Source organism: Mchenga conophoros, linkage group LG16, assembly GCF_057382185.1.
Source record: "Mchenga conophoros isolate Kocher_MC1m ecotype Shallow Benthic linkage group LG16, M_conophoros_male_GT1.1, whole genome shotgun sequence".
NCBI classification, from domain to species: domain Eukaryota; kingdom Metazoa; phylum Chordata; class Actinopteri; order Cichliformes; family Cichlidae; genus Mchenga; species Mchenga conophoros.
In genome coordinates, this window is record NC_140541.1 from 20,110,334 (window position 1) to 20,125,466 (window position 15,133).

Sequence of the window (15,133 nt, forward strand, 5' to 3'; positions counted from 1 at the left end):
ACAGGGTGTCTGCAGTGTGCGGCTGTCATAAGTAATAAGTGTAAATTTGAAAGCGATCGTGTGAGGTCTGGCACGCATGTGTAAAACATACTGGCTTTACTACGAGCTGATATGGGCTGGTATGCCTCAGACTGTGGGGCATTAAGAGGATTAAAGTATATTTAAAAAAAACACGTAGAAGTGCTTTGATTTTTGGATCACCTGCAATGCTGTAGTGTAACCACCAAAGAGAGCTGTGCTGCATGGAATTCAGCAAACAAACAAAAATTATATATGTTTGCATTAATCCTCAGATGTGACAAGGACTACACAGACGCTACCTTTCGAGAAGTCTAAAACATCCTCCTTGCTGCAGGCCCATTCTGCTTCAGGAGTGATCCGAGGTTTCAAAGTCTATGTTCAAGCAGTATTTTACTTTCTGTGACTCTGCAGGACTGATTTGACTCTTTGGTTTTGGTGACAGCTACCAGTCACAGCTAACTGTGCTTCATCACTGCTTGCGTCTCAGGTTGCATTTGACAGCATCCCCTTATTTAACAGACAAGGTATACCACTGTGTGCGTGCAAACCATAGATGTAACTCAGCACAGTGATGCCAGAGTGTTTCCTTGGTGTTTGCTGTTGGTAGAAGGGTTCATGTGCAAGTGCTGAGAGCAGAAATGAGGAACAAGAGACACGCTGCAAAAACAGGGGAACCCAGCTGTGACTTGCTCAAAGACCATTGAAAATAAACAAAATATGTGCTACCCTCTTTGCCAACCAGGCTTAATGAAACAGTGAGGTGAAAAGAAGTGGAATTAGATGCCGAGGTAAGAACAGAAACTGTGAAAAGAGGCGAGAGAAAGGAAAACAAACTAGTAGTTTAGCTGCCTTTGGCTGCTGATGTTAAAGGATTTGCAGATTGTGAGAGGCGGAATTCACTAGCTGTATCAGAAAAGGGCTCTTGGTATTCAAATGCAAGAATGAATTCACCTTCATATGCAAATGAAACCTGGACATATTCAAGCTACAAAATGGAACGGTTCGTGCAAACAACAAACACAAAGTCTTTAGGAGCCAGTGTTGCGCATGAATACATTTTAAAAAGAGTATTTCTGTGAACGCTGACCCAAACAAGTTCAGTTTGCAACTAAAAAACAGCATGAGCATGAACAGGTGCTGTGAGGTGCCTGTACAGCATTTGGTGCAACATAAAAAACAATGCAGCTTCTTGGTTTCACTACTACTAGTCAGATAATAGCAGCAACCAGTGATTCTACAAAAGCCAATCCAACCCTGTTCTTATTTAATTTAGGCATGTGGCCAGTATTAGGAAATATCTGCAAGTAACTGATCAGAAGAACTGAGTGTTACTTTTCATCTGTGATCACTTTAATAAGTACACATGCTCATTGCAAGTGTAGGCATGTAGACAATTCAAGATGACCAGTCAAACTGAGCTTCAGCATGAGGGAAGAAAGGAGATTTAAGGGACTTTGCCTTTGCCATGGTTATTGGTGCCAGAAACTGCATAGAAACTGTTGGTGTCCTGGGATTTTCCTCCACAGACATCTCTACAGAGAATGGTCCAAAAAAAGAGAAATACCCAGTAAGCAGCAGTTCTCTGGGGAAAAATACCTTGTTTATGACAGAGCTCGACTGCTTCAAGCTCTTTGGAAGGCAACAGACTTATTGCAACTAATGCAATGAGTGGTTGAATATCAAACATTAAAGCAGATGGAGTACGGCCGCAGACCACAACAGGTTGGCTAAGATCAGCAAACAGAGGCTACAACTTGCACAGGCTTACTAAAACTTGACAATACAAGATTAGAAAAATATTATATTTAATGAGTCTTGATTTCGTTTGCAATATTCTCATGCTTGTTCAGAACTTGGTGTAAATAACATGAAGGCATTGATCCATCCCAAATTAATTTCTTTATGACCGCAGTGTACTTATCTTCTGATGGCCACTCCCAGCAGGATAGAGCACCATATCACAAAGCTAAAATCAGATTGGTTTTGGAGGAAATTTCAGTCAATAAATCTGCAGAAACAGTTTCCAGTGCCTTGTTGAGAATAGGCCACGAAGAATGAGGCAGTTCTGAAAACAAAAGGTAATCCAATATTGATAAGGTGTACCTAATAAAGTAAGAGTGTGTGTGTGTGTGTGTGTGTGTGTGTGTGTGTGTGTGTGTGTGTGTGTGTGTATATTTATTTATTTTTTACCAGCATTAAAAAGTACTCTGATTCTATTAGGGTTAAACAGCAATCAATGTAGTTGTAATCACAGGCTGTGTGGATCTGAGGAGATTCTGCTGCTCAGACCAACACATACAAAAAAAATATATGTAAAAGGAATGCAATTCAGTCCTTTTCAGGACTAAAACGGTGAACATGTAACTTTTTAAATTGACATTAGTTATAGTTTCAGCTAATAGTTGTGCGAATCATTTGCACACATGCATATTACAGATACCAGATATTTAAAAAGCAGCCTCTGTATTCAAATCGTATAACAACATAAATGCAACTGAAGAATTCCAAGTTGTTGCTCCCATTTGCTTTAATTCAATCAGAAAAGATCACAATACAAACACAATTTAAAGATATAACAATCAGTCTTTATTAATGTCATTATTTACTGTACATCTACTTACAATATCTGAGGTTAAAGCATTGTCTATTCCAAAGCTTGTTACAAATGTAGCACTTTAACATTTTTTTAAAAATGGATTTATACATTTATATAAATCCATTTTGTTTTAAAGGGCTATTTTGTATATTTGCTGTTAAACAGATGAGTATGGAAATCAGATAAGTGACTTTTATAAAGCTAAATTATTCACATTTCAGGGTGCATATATCAGTTTCTTCATACTTGCTTTGCTGTTAGAAGTCTTGATTAGTAAGGCACTTAGGAATTGTAACTACTGTAACTTCTGTAACATAGAAGAACGTTCTTCTGTTTTCTTAACATTAAGGTCTAATGTGAAGCCAAATTGGATTTCTTCTCCTGACTAATGGACACAAACTGTCTGGGACATTATAAAATGACCCAGCTTTCCACACAAGCAGAAAGTTGCAGCAGATATGTAACCATACATATATCACTGACTGTGGGTTTTATTCAGATACATCTTCATATGTTTATGCCCACAGAAAACTAACAGCCCTGAACATAAACACAAAGGCTGGTACTGGGTTGCGCTCAATAGCTATTGTTTTTGTGCGAACACAGTGAATGGTTTTCCCTGGCCCAACCCACATCCACTTCCTGTGAGTCAGCCTGGATAAGCATTCTTCCACATAACCACTATGAGTTAATTTAAAACTACTAAGCCATCGCAGCCTTCCCCCCCCAAAGGTGGCATGCAGTTGAGACAAAAGCACTGATAAAAGATCGCCACCTTGCTATTCGGAAGGCAGTATGCAGGATTAAGTGGGATCTAGCAACATGACAACCAAGTCAACACCTCTGAGGAACCTGGAGCGGCTGCTAATGAAAGGTCCTCTGTAGAGACAATGTTTGGCTCATCTCTTCTGGGCTAAAGTAGAAACACTGGAGCTTGGTGGATGAGGACCCGCTCCTGTGTTGAAAGCCAAAACCAGGTTTTGTTCATCTGGTTTGTGTTTAGCCAAAATGCTGCACAGCCATTACAACCCATAATCAGACACTCAACTGTTTCACAACTGCTAACAAAGCGCAGAGTGCAGGACTCCATGTGAACCATTGTCTATGACACACCCCAGTCTTTCAAAAGCAAAGACATATTCTATTGGCATAGTTAACAGTTCCTTTCCATCTGTGAGGACTCGGTCCTCAGTCATCTCCTTCACAGATACCCAGGTTGTCAGTGATGATTTATTTGAAATGACACACAATGGTTTAAACTTGACCACAGTTTAGTTCTCCCTTGTCATTGAGTATGCTGACTAGACAGCCACATATCTAACTTATGGTTCACAAATCTTTGCTTTTCATATTTGGGTGATCTAAACATGTGGTTTGAAATAGCTGGAAAATTGACAGGTGTGCACTTTTCCTCAGTTATGTGGCATATCTAGCTTTGGCCAGCAATGTTTAATTTTCTTTTGGTCCTCCAGGGTTGATCACATGACTGAAAGTGAACCCTCCCCATCAAAATCCTACATACTGGTCCTTTAGTATTTTGGGGGACTGGCCACAGCAAAGTGCGCATAAGCCCATCTCAAACCACAAAAAATATTTATAGTACCGCAGTTTGAAACAGTGTTCAAAGTTCCTGCTCACATACTATAAAAAACACTGACTTTTTCTTGGTTGGCACATCAGGCTTGATGGTCAAATAAAGTCAGATGAAGGCTGACAAAGAGCTCATACTCAAAGTGAAAATGCAGACTAATACACTGTAGCATCTGCACAGAATGAAATGTTGTAATTACAACTAAACATGTTGCCCTGAAAACAAAAAAGAATCCTTTCACTCCTTCAGTCAAACAAGAGTTTTACTGCCCTCCTGTGCTCAACCATGAGGCAAGCAGGTGTGGAAGGACCTTCCTTCATGTGCTCTAGATAGACTGATGTATGGTGAGACAACACGCTTCATGAAACAAAAGAAAAAAAAGATTAAAAAAAGAAAGAAAACCAACCGAAAACATTCATAGAATAGATTTCACATTAGTAAGTTGTCTCACTTTTTTTGTGCGTTTCAGTGGCTGAAACGGGGGGGGGGGGGGAATAAAAATGTGTATGAGCACTAATATGTCCAATAAAGTCTTAATCAGGGTCCTTGTTAGTGTTATAAAAACAATGGCAAACTGTCAAGGATTTGTCTGGACAGAGGATCAGATGTTCCTCTTGGTCGTACTATCCCAGAAGCACTCTCTGAAGGCGGTCAGCAGGCACACTGTTCTCTTCCTCAGACTCTGCGTCGCTCTGCGGGTTGGAGCTACAGGGAGAGGTGCACTCAGGGGAGCACAGGTAGTGCATGAGGGGTAGCCGGTACTTTCCACAGAAGTCTACAAATTTGATCTGGCGCACGCACGAATCAAAGTACACACCTGGAACAAGAAGAGTGACAGGAAATGCACAGTCAGGCTTAAGTAACAGTAACTTGTGCTGTTCCACACACACACACACACACACACACACACAAAATATTCTGGTGGGTGATGGGCTCCGCCAGGGCTGCCCTTTGTCATAGGTTCTGTTCAGAATTTCTAGGCGTAGCCAAGTGGTGGAAGGCTTTCACTTCGGTGGTCTCAGGATCTCATCTCTGCTTTTTGCAGATGATGTGGTCCTGTCGGCTTCATCAGGCGATGGCCTCCAGCTCGCCTTGGAACGGTTCGCAGCCGAGTGTGAAGCGGTGGGAATGAGAATCAGCACCTCCAAATCTGAGGCCATAGTCCACAGCCGGAAAAGGGTGGAGTGCCTACTCCGGGTCAGGGACAAGTTCCTGCCCCAAGTGGAGGAGTTTAAGCATCTCGGGATCTTGTTCACGAGTGATGGGAGAAGGGAGCAAAAGATCGACAGACAGATTGGTGATGCGGAGAGAAGAGAGAGCTGAGTGTAAAAGCGAAGCTCTCAATTTACCGGTCGATTTACGTCCCTACCCTCACCCTATGGTCACGAGCTGTGGGTAGTGACCAAAAGAACGAGATCGCAAATACAAGCGGCGGAAATGGGTTTCCTCCGAAGGGTGGCTGGCCTCTCCCTTAGAGATAGGGTGAGAAGTTCGGCCATTCGGAAAGGGCTCAGAGTAGAGCCGCTGCTCCTCCACATCGAAAGGAGCCAGTTGAAGTGGTTCGGGCATCTGACAAGGATGCCCCCTGGGCGCAGTTTTACGGGCATGTCCCACTGGGAGGAGGCCCCGGGGCAGACCCAGGGCACGCTGGAGAGATTCTCTCTCTCAGCTGGCCTGGGAACGCCTTGGTGTTCCCCCGGATAAGCTGGAGGTGGTGGCTGGGGAGAGGGAGGTCTGGGCTTCTCTGCCTGGGCTGCTGCCCCCGTGACCCAGCCCCAGATAAGCAGAAGAAAATGGATGGATAATATACAATATGAGGAACAACAGTTGTAGTGAGCAGCTCACAAGTGTGGTGAGCATGGTGACATAACTGTGGTTCCCAACCTGGGATATGGAATTTCCATAGGAAGGTCACAAGATAAAATTAAAGGAGCTATGACGCTTATCCTTATCCTGTCATATATACTGATACAATGGATAGATGCTCATAAAATAAGTTTCAAATAAGGAGGTCACCATATGTACAATTAATCCATGTGAGATTTCTTTTGCTACATTTAAATCTGTATATCAAAGAGAGGATATCCTCAATCTGATTATCTGAGGCACACAGCTCCGGCTTGGAGCACAGCAGCCTCACCCACCTATTGTTCACTGAAACTGGTGACATGGCATGTAATCATTAGGCACAACTCACCGGCACACTTGGGGTTGGGACACTTGCTGGCCAAGTCCAGATAACGCACCAGGTTTGCAGGCAGGTCAAAAGGGGAGTACAGAAGATTTCGACTCTTAACGGTGCGCCCTGCCAGCTCTAGCAATGAGGGTGGATCGTAGGTCATCTCCTTGACAAAGCGCACAACCAGCGGGTTGCCTCTAAGACTGAGCTCCTGCAGGTGCACCAGGCTCAGGATCTCTCTCGGCAGGTAAGTGAGCAAGTTGTTGTGTAGGCTTAAAGATCGCAGAGAGTGGAGCCTAGAATCGGATGCATAAGCACTCTGTCAGTTTTGTTTGCACTTTGATAAAAATCATGACTACTTGAAAGTTCAGCTACCAGATCAATGCAGGATAAATTACAGTTCTAACTCAGCATCTCTGAGGAGACCATATAGTCAAGCTGTAGGTAGACTGGTGTGTGGCGATTGCTAGGATAGTTGGAGAGTGCTGATATTACCTGGTGAGCTGCGGTGGGACACTTTGGATGCGGTTGTCACACAGGACCAAGTAGGAGAGGTAGGGCAGATTCGCTACTTCAGGAGGAATGGCTGAAATAAGGTTTCCGCCCAGGTACAACATCTCCAAACTGACAGATGACAAAAGAAAACAGGTATTGATTTGCAATCTCAAGATTTTTTTCCTCCGTGCATCACACAGAGCACCATCTTTCATATGGTGCTCTGTTGTAGAGCATCCATTTCTCTCCTTTGTGATTTTTACCATGACAAATTTAAATAAATAAGTCTAAATGCAATAAAATTACACTTTCCATCACAATTGCTGCTGTGCAGGTATTTTTTTTCTTCCCCCAATTAAACTCCTATTGTCTATTGTTCCTATAGACAATAGGAGTTTATAGCCATAGCTTCAGACTCCTGTCAACCCTGCTGATGGCTGAGGGCCACAGATACCACAAAGAGCACTGTATTAGCCACCAATGATGATTTCATCTCATTAAATAAACAAATAAAGTGTTACATTAAAGTATGCCACAAGGGGGCGCTGAAGCTTCACCTTTTCATGGTCAGAGTTCAGGTTTGTCACCAAATATGAAACTTTGCTTACAAAATATGTTGATTTAAATAAAAAACAAAACAAGGACATGAAATAAATTCTGAGATGATGATGATGACATTTACATTGAGGAAAACAGACATACATGCTTGTTGCTAGGCAAAAAAAATTAAATAACCCCCCCCCCAAAAAAAAAAACAAACAAAAAAAACCCCCACCATGCTGAGTTATTATAGGTATCAAGAACACGAGTGGGTGGGGGTGAGGGGATGGCATCAAAGAGAGACATGAGAGAGCTATGGGTGGCTGGTCAGCGAAAGTAAGCTGTCAGGCCATCTGCCTGCAGGAACTGATGACACAGCGACTGCGAGACATGAAGCCATTATCCTGTCCTTGGTGGCTGAGCCTCTCTTTGAAAAGAACGGAGACATTCAGGGTCTGCTCACTGCCCACACCAACACCGTGAAACAAAACTACTGACAATTTCAAAGACATATCATGAACTGACTCATGGTACATCATCATCCATGCATAGTTTTGTTATAGCCCGCTGCTGTATTTTATAAACTGTCATTTGATCACAGCAGTGTTAGTGATAACTTGCACAATGACCAGCCATCCTACAAGATCGCTTGCTGAGACTAATGTTTGGGTCATGGGAAGGATAAACCTAAAGAAACTTGTTAGTATAGCACCTCTCTCCGTCTTACAGGTATCTAGCTGATATGCAAGGTTTATCAGCTAATCAAGTTCAGCGCGTCCTTAAAGGTTATAAAGCTGGTTCATGTGGTTACATGTACTTTGTCTTCTTCTTCTGTTTGCACCCCTGAAACACCACAGCATGACACATTCATTCACTGCTTGCCTAGATAATTCACCAGTTATTTTTTTGTATTAGTTTATTGGCAATATGACTAAATGTCTATTTTGTAGACTCTACAATTAATCCCCCCCCCAAAATTTTGTCACAAATCTTATGGAGTTGTATCAGGTCAATTGTCTTTGTAGGTTCTCAGTCATCCACATCGCAGTAATCTAAGGAGCTTGGAATGAAAAGTGACTCAAGTCCCCCCCTTTAGATTAACCATTTTTGGGAAATATAGTCAAAGAATACTAGCTTGACTTTTTTCCCCTTTATATAGTCTATAATATATATTAGAGATATTATATAAAGCCTGACTGATTTATTGGTTAGCCAATATTAACCATTAGTATTGCCTTAAAAATCCCATATCAGGCAGGCTCTAATCTTGTACACACATTTTAATGGAAGTCACTTCTTGCATTTCAATTCAAAAACAATGTCCAGAGGATCAATCAAACAGTCTTAATTCACAGTAGATGCTTTGACTTTAAAAGACAGAAATGCAGCATAAGTTTAGATTTAAAATAAAAAAAAAACATATTAATGTAGTTGAAACCTTTATTAGGATAACAGATTTGGCTGCAGTGACAGTTTTCGCATACAAGCACCATCCAGTGTGCTTCAGGATTTTTTCAGATGCATTCCATCTTTCTCATCCCTGACCAATCAGTGTTGTCTCTGTGATCCAGAGTTCATATACTGGGCACTGGATTGTCCTTTCATGTTCAATAAAACACAGTGCGAACCAGCTCTGTGTGAATGAGGCTCACAAACTCACAGGGTCAGCGAGGACGGACTACAGGCAACTAGGTCAACAAGGACAAACTGAAAATTACTCAGGCAGAAAAATGTGTAGAGTTACAAGTCATTTTGCTGCATGAGGGATTATTTTTGAAGAACAAGAAAAACTTAACATACAGTGATAGTGAACACAGATGAGTTTGTATGACGTAATCAATTAGATCAGGAGACGGCCTTTAAACCTGTGCTGTAACAAGTCACTGAGCTTTTTGGAAACAAAGATCACCAGTGTGTAATCAAAGTGTGCTTATCAATGATTATGATAGCAAGTGGACAGTAACTTTCCTACATTGCAAAGAGACTTAATGAACCCTTATCAGGTGCTATAGGACACATAACCAAAAGGAATCTCTTTGCGTGCACAACTGTTGCCAGGGTGCTTCAGCTGATGCAGCATTAAAGCTGAGACAAGAACGTAAATGTCCACCCACACACACACACACACACACTTTATTAGTCCTGATAATAAAGAAAAAAAGTATATACTGTCTTTTTGCAGCAATTAGGTGGCTCGTCTATAAAATATCCCTTTTATGATATGTTCACATCAAATGTGAAGCCAAGTTTCCCCTTTGTGCAAACAGAGTCAACTGTTTGGGTTTTTTCAAAGTCCTCAAATATTCACTTATATTTGTTCAATATTCTCCAAGACCCCCCCCCCCCCTTTTTTTTTTTTCTACATAAAAGAGAAGTTGAATCATAGGTCTCAGGCTGCCCAGAAACAGTTTAAGTATGTTTGTCCACCATTTCTGGTTGTCATCTGAAGATGAAATATTTTGAACTCTCATTTGGTCTGAACACATCTTCAGACATCTACTACTTTCCATTTAACTGGCATCACCTGAAAAGGGCTTTGTAACATTGTAACGATCCTACTTCCACATCATCGAAGTAATGAGTTTCGAAAGACAGCCGTGCAACAAACTGAGGGAAGCTTAGCAGTGTGGAGTTTCTTTTATTGTGTCATTAAGTTATTTTAAGTGAGTATGCAAGAATATTAACAATTAAGCCCACCATATCCATTCTGCTCAATAAGCACCTCCAGGAACAGCCACAGTCAGAGCCCAGACTTCGATCCATGTGAGAATGTGTAGTTGAATTTGGAAAATGCAATTCAATGTTGAGCAGTTTTCAAGGAAAAATGGTGAATACAATACTGTACTGTCCACATATAAAAGGCTTACTGTAAAAAAAAAAAAAAAAAAAGTCTAAATACTTCCTGCCAGTATGTGTCTTATAATTAAATTTAAATAATTAAATCTGTTGCCTCTGAGCTGCAGTATTTTGTACGCGTTGATAAAACGATTAGGTTTGATCTTTGGCCCAGCATTCGGTCACTGTGACACTTGTACCTGTCAGCAGTTCAAGATAAGAAGTCCTTACCCTGCTTTGCCCCATTTAACAGAAAACAGGGCTGAAAAAGTTTTGAACAGACTTGAGCTGTTCGCTTTTATTTTGAAATGAGCTCCTCTGATCTCAGTGAACTTTTGAGCTTGGTTATAAAACCACGTTCTTGCTCGTGAATTTATTCAACTGCTCACTTTCTGCATTTTCTGCCAACAATGTCTTCAACAGTGCCGCAAACCTCCTTTCTGAAATTGAATAATCAAAACTTACAAAATAGAGTTAGTGTCTTATTCAACATGAAACCAAAATGAGCGACTGAGTCAATAAATTCACCAGCAAATTTGTCAGGGTTAAGGGACATTTTCCCATACACTCCAATCGAATACAGCCACAGTCAGACAGCCCTAAACACCATTTGGCAACCAGCAGCTTCAAGTGGTTGCAGGAGGTTGATGGCAGTTGCTGTGAAAATAGGAAAGCAAGCCTGCGACCCCGTGCAATCACCTGTCACTGGGAAAAGTGTATTCCCCCTGTTGGCAAAACCCTCATAGTTTCTTTGGTTGCTACTGCAGTCACAGTTTGAATGGAAGTGAAAGACTTTTCTCCAAAAACTTTTTCTGAAATTTTTGGCTGCACAGCTGGAGCAAAACTTTTACTGTAAAAGACAAACCTCTTCCATTTCCAGTTTTTGTCATACCTTTTCAAGTTGTTCCGTTGCTCGGCTAGTAATTAACAAATGTTTGCAGACAAACATGAAAAATCTACAAGCAACTGTTGCAATATGCAAGCAACCAAAGCAATTAGTAGGATATTTCTAGTGAAGAACCTTCTTACAATCGGATTTCACCCAGCGAGAGCCAGCAACCACAACCAACCAGTAGAGAAATACATTTCCCATTCGATATGGCACAAGGAGTACTGCGAGTACTGCTGGGCCCAATACTCACATATCCTAATATATTCCCCAGAAACAGCATCTACTTTTCTTCTTTAAAAAAAAAAAAATATATATATATATAATAATTTCAAAATACTTGCAGAAAAATTAAAACTGATATATTTTTTCAACAATTGATATATGAAATTAATATGGAATTTCACATACATTTTAATTTTAAAATGTATGTGAAATTCCATAACATAAAGAACAGCAGGAAAAAGTAATTTTTACTAAGATATTTCATTAATCACCAACTTATGGATTTATGCATTTTAACATGTTTAGCGTCCAATAAGTTCAGAAACATCAGGAAACAAATTGCAGATCTTAGCAGTAATATTTTAGTCGCCTGACAGGTGAGATTTAGTTGGCTATATTCAGATATTGTTGCTGACTGGCTGAGCAGAGCCAGGCCAAGTCATAAACAGTCTAAGCCCTGAAAATGTCACATAAGACAGGTTGATGAATGTATATTTTTATTGTGTAATCATACAAGAGAAAGTGAATGTTTGACAACTTAATGCTACTGGGATAATAATTTTCATTGTCAGAGTTAGGACAGTGTTTATCCACACTAAGTAACTGCAAACAGATTGCAATAAGTATATCTGAGATTTAAAAAAAACAAAAAACAAAAAAGGATGTATGAACAAAACAGGAAAAAACAAAAACAAACAAAAAACAAGCAAACAAAAAACAAAAAAAAAGCAAGATAATGGTATGCTTCCTTTATCTTAGTTATTTATCATTATGATTCACTAACAGTGATTCAAACAGATGAAAGCCTAGACTTGACTAGATGCGACTTTGCATTAAAACCATAGGCATTATCACTGGTAACCAACTACTAAGTTAGCAAGTTTCTATTTAAGTTAGTTAATATTGTCTGTTTTAACAATTGCATTGCTATGCAAATAAATTTAAAAAAAAAAAAATAAGTCTATGCCTAAATAACAGCTAACTAGTTTTAGAAACTTATTGTCTGCTGGTTTCTTTTATTTATTTATTTATTTTTTTACAAGCACAATAGTTACCCATTATAACAGTTGTGCCAGATGTATTATGCCGAGACGAAGCGTGGACAATATATAGTTAGTATTAGCAGCGTTGAAGTGTGTCGTTGGTGGTGGGTTTAGCTCGGGCCGAGGGGCCCAAAGGCTGGCCCGTCTCTGCAGCAGATAACCATAGCAACGACCATAGCTAATTACATTGTTAAATTTAACCAAAAGGGAAGTCGTAAAAAAACCTATGTAGTGACCAATACAGGTAATATTCAGAGGGCTTTACTGGAGAGAAATAAAAGATTGATTCCTCTCCACCCCCTCAATTATCAGTTGGTCAGATTATATCGTATGCAATATAGTCGATTGCCTCAAGCAAAGATATGCAGATTGGACACTATACGTAATCCATTACCTCAGCGCTGGACTGAAACGTCACTCATATATTGACTTTTCGGCCGTTTTGTGTTGTTACCTTACCTGGTTAAGTTTTCTATCTCTGCAGGTATACTTTTCAATCTGTTTCCTCCGAGTGAAAGCGACTGCAAGCGCAGCAGTTTGGTACACTGAAGCGGGATCTCCTCGAATCGGTTCCCGCTAAAGTTCAGCACCTCCAGCTGCAGAGAGCCGAACTCCTTGGGCAGCGAGAACTCGTCCAAGCGGTTGTTCTTGGCTATAAGTGTTTTCAGCTTGGTCAGGCGCATAATGTCCTCACAGATGAACGAAAGTCCGTTGTTGCTAATGTCCAGAAACTCGAGGTTGAAGAACAGGGTGACCGACGACGGCAGCGAGCCTAGTCGGTTGTAGTTCAGGTAGAGTTGTTTGGTGTCTCTTTTCCTCCTGTCGGTGATACTGTCAACGCTCAGAGTGTTCAAACCCAAGCGTGAGAAGTCGAGCACGCCGTCGCCCACTGCCGCTGCCCGTTCGTGACTCTCCATTTTGGCAATTTTGTTTCCTTTTTTTCAACTCTGCAAAAGTTTCGCAGAGAACGTTGAACGTCAACGCGTGACTTAGCTCCACAAGTTGCCTATTTTTAACATAAAGCACGAGCATCTACCAGTAACATTTAACAGCATTTCTAATCACGTCTAAATGACTAATGTATTGCTTACAACAGGCTGAAATAAGCCACAATAGCTACACCGAACGCTGTGAGGCTCTTCTACTCGCAGCTGTTGGGATGGCCTGTGGCTTCCTGGTTCAGATTGGCTGATTCTCCATATAAATCCCGCCCACCCACGCGCCCATTGGGTTCGCTCCCGATCTGTCATATTACATGGCATTGATTAAGGGAGTTGTAACTGATTTTTGGAGTTTATTAACAGTTTCCTGGCACAAGTTGCCATGTACAACCTCTGACTGCATTTTTTTTCTTGTTTTTGTGTTTTTTTTTAAGTCTTACGAAAACGGGACAGTGGTGGGCGATGATCGATAAAATCAGCTACCCATTTTCTCTGCCCTTATGCAACACGCGTCCTCTGTTACGTTATGCAGTTCAATGCTGACTTGGATGTGCATGGAATGAGAAATAGGTACAGGATAATTGGGTTCCTCCCACTGAATTCAGGTCTATGCATAAAAATGTCACAGCTTATTCACCGCGGTAAAGTGAGCGGTCATTTGTGAGCCGCGGTCAAGCCAGCTGCTTCTTCTTCGCCGCATAAATTTCCTTGCGCTTTTACACCAGTCTTTACGGTAGCGCCTTTTCGCTTTATATCCTTGCTGAAAGAGCAGAGTGAAGTATTTAGTGAGTTAATAATCTGTTAATTTATGTGACCCCATCTTTATATTTTATTTTCACTATGTATGAAAGTTGCTAATATGTAAGAAATGTTTATTCTTTGAATCTGTAATATATGGTGCATTTTGTTTGTATGTTTATATTACTAATAAAGAAAAAAAAAAAAAAAAAAAAAAAGAGCAGAGTGAAGCTGACCCCCCACCCACTTGAAACGTAAAGGCAAATAGGCGGAGCGGTTAGTGCTACGTTTGTGCAGATTTGTGCAGGTAAAATTAGCGTTTGTGCTGCTACGGTTTCCGAGATATTAAACTTTATTTTATAGGTCATTCAAAGGTCACCATCCCCCCAGACTGCTCCAAAACGGGCCAAAATGGTCTACTTTTTTAGTGCTACGTTTGTGCTGGTTTGTGCAGGTAAAATTAGCGTTTGTGCTGCTTCTGTTTTAAAGATATTAATGAAAATGTAAAGGTCAACCAGCCCCCCCACATTACCCAAATCCAACAAAAGTGGTATCAAACGTTTGTGCTACGTTTGTGCTGGTTTGTGCTGCAAAGATTTTCGTTTGTGCTGCTATCATTTTAAAGATATTAATAACAATTTCTAGAGGTCATCAGAGGTCAACCAGCCCCCCCACATTAATTAAATCAAACAAAATGGGTGTCAATCAACTGTGCTACGTTTGTGCTGGTTTGTGCTGCTAAAATTTTCGTTTCTGCTGCTTCTGTTTTAAAGATATTAATGAAAATGTAAAGGTCAAAAGGTCAACCAGCCCCCCCACATTACCCAAATCCAACAAAAGTGGTATCAAACGTTTGTGCTACGTTTGTGCTGGTTTGTGCTGCAGAAATTTTTGTTTGTGCCGTTATTATTTTAAAGATATTAACAAAAATTTCTAGAGGTCAACCAGCCCCCCCCCATATTAATGGAATCAAACAAAATGGATGTCAAACGTTTGTGCTGGTTTGTGCTGCAAAAATGTTTGTTTGTGCTGCTAACATT

General features: G+C 40.7%; 1 protein-coding gene across 1 annotated transcript; it reads right to left on the bottom strand.

The window, feature by feature from the left end:
* Positions 1 to 2,584: 2,584 nt before the first annotated feature.
* On the bottom strand, positions 2,585 to 13,578 carry lrrc58b (leucine rich repeat containing 58b). Its single transcript, XM_085249561.1, has 4 exons — positions 12,874 to 13,578; positions 6,883 to 7,011; positions 6,406 to 6,683; positions 2,585 to 5,025 (listed from the first exon to the last, which is right to left on the bottom strand). The coding sequence occupies exons 1-4, from the start codon at positions 13,329 to 13,331 to the stop codon at positions 4,832 to 4,834; spliced, it is 1,059 nt and encodes a 352-aa protein (XP_085105687.1). The 5' UTR covers positions 13,332 to 13,578; the 3' UTR covers positions 2,585 to 4,831.
* Positions 13,579 to 15,133: the final 1,555 nt, after the last annotated feature.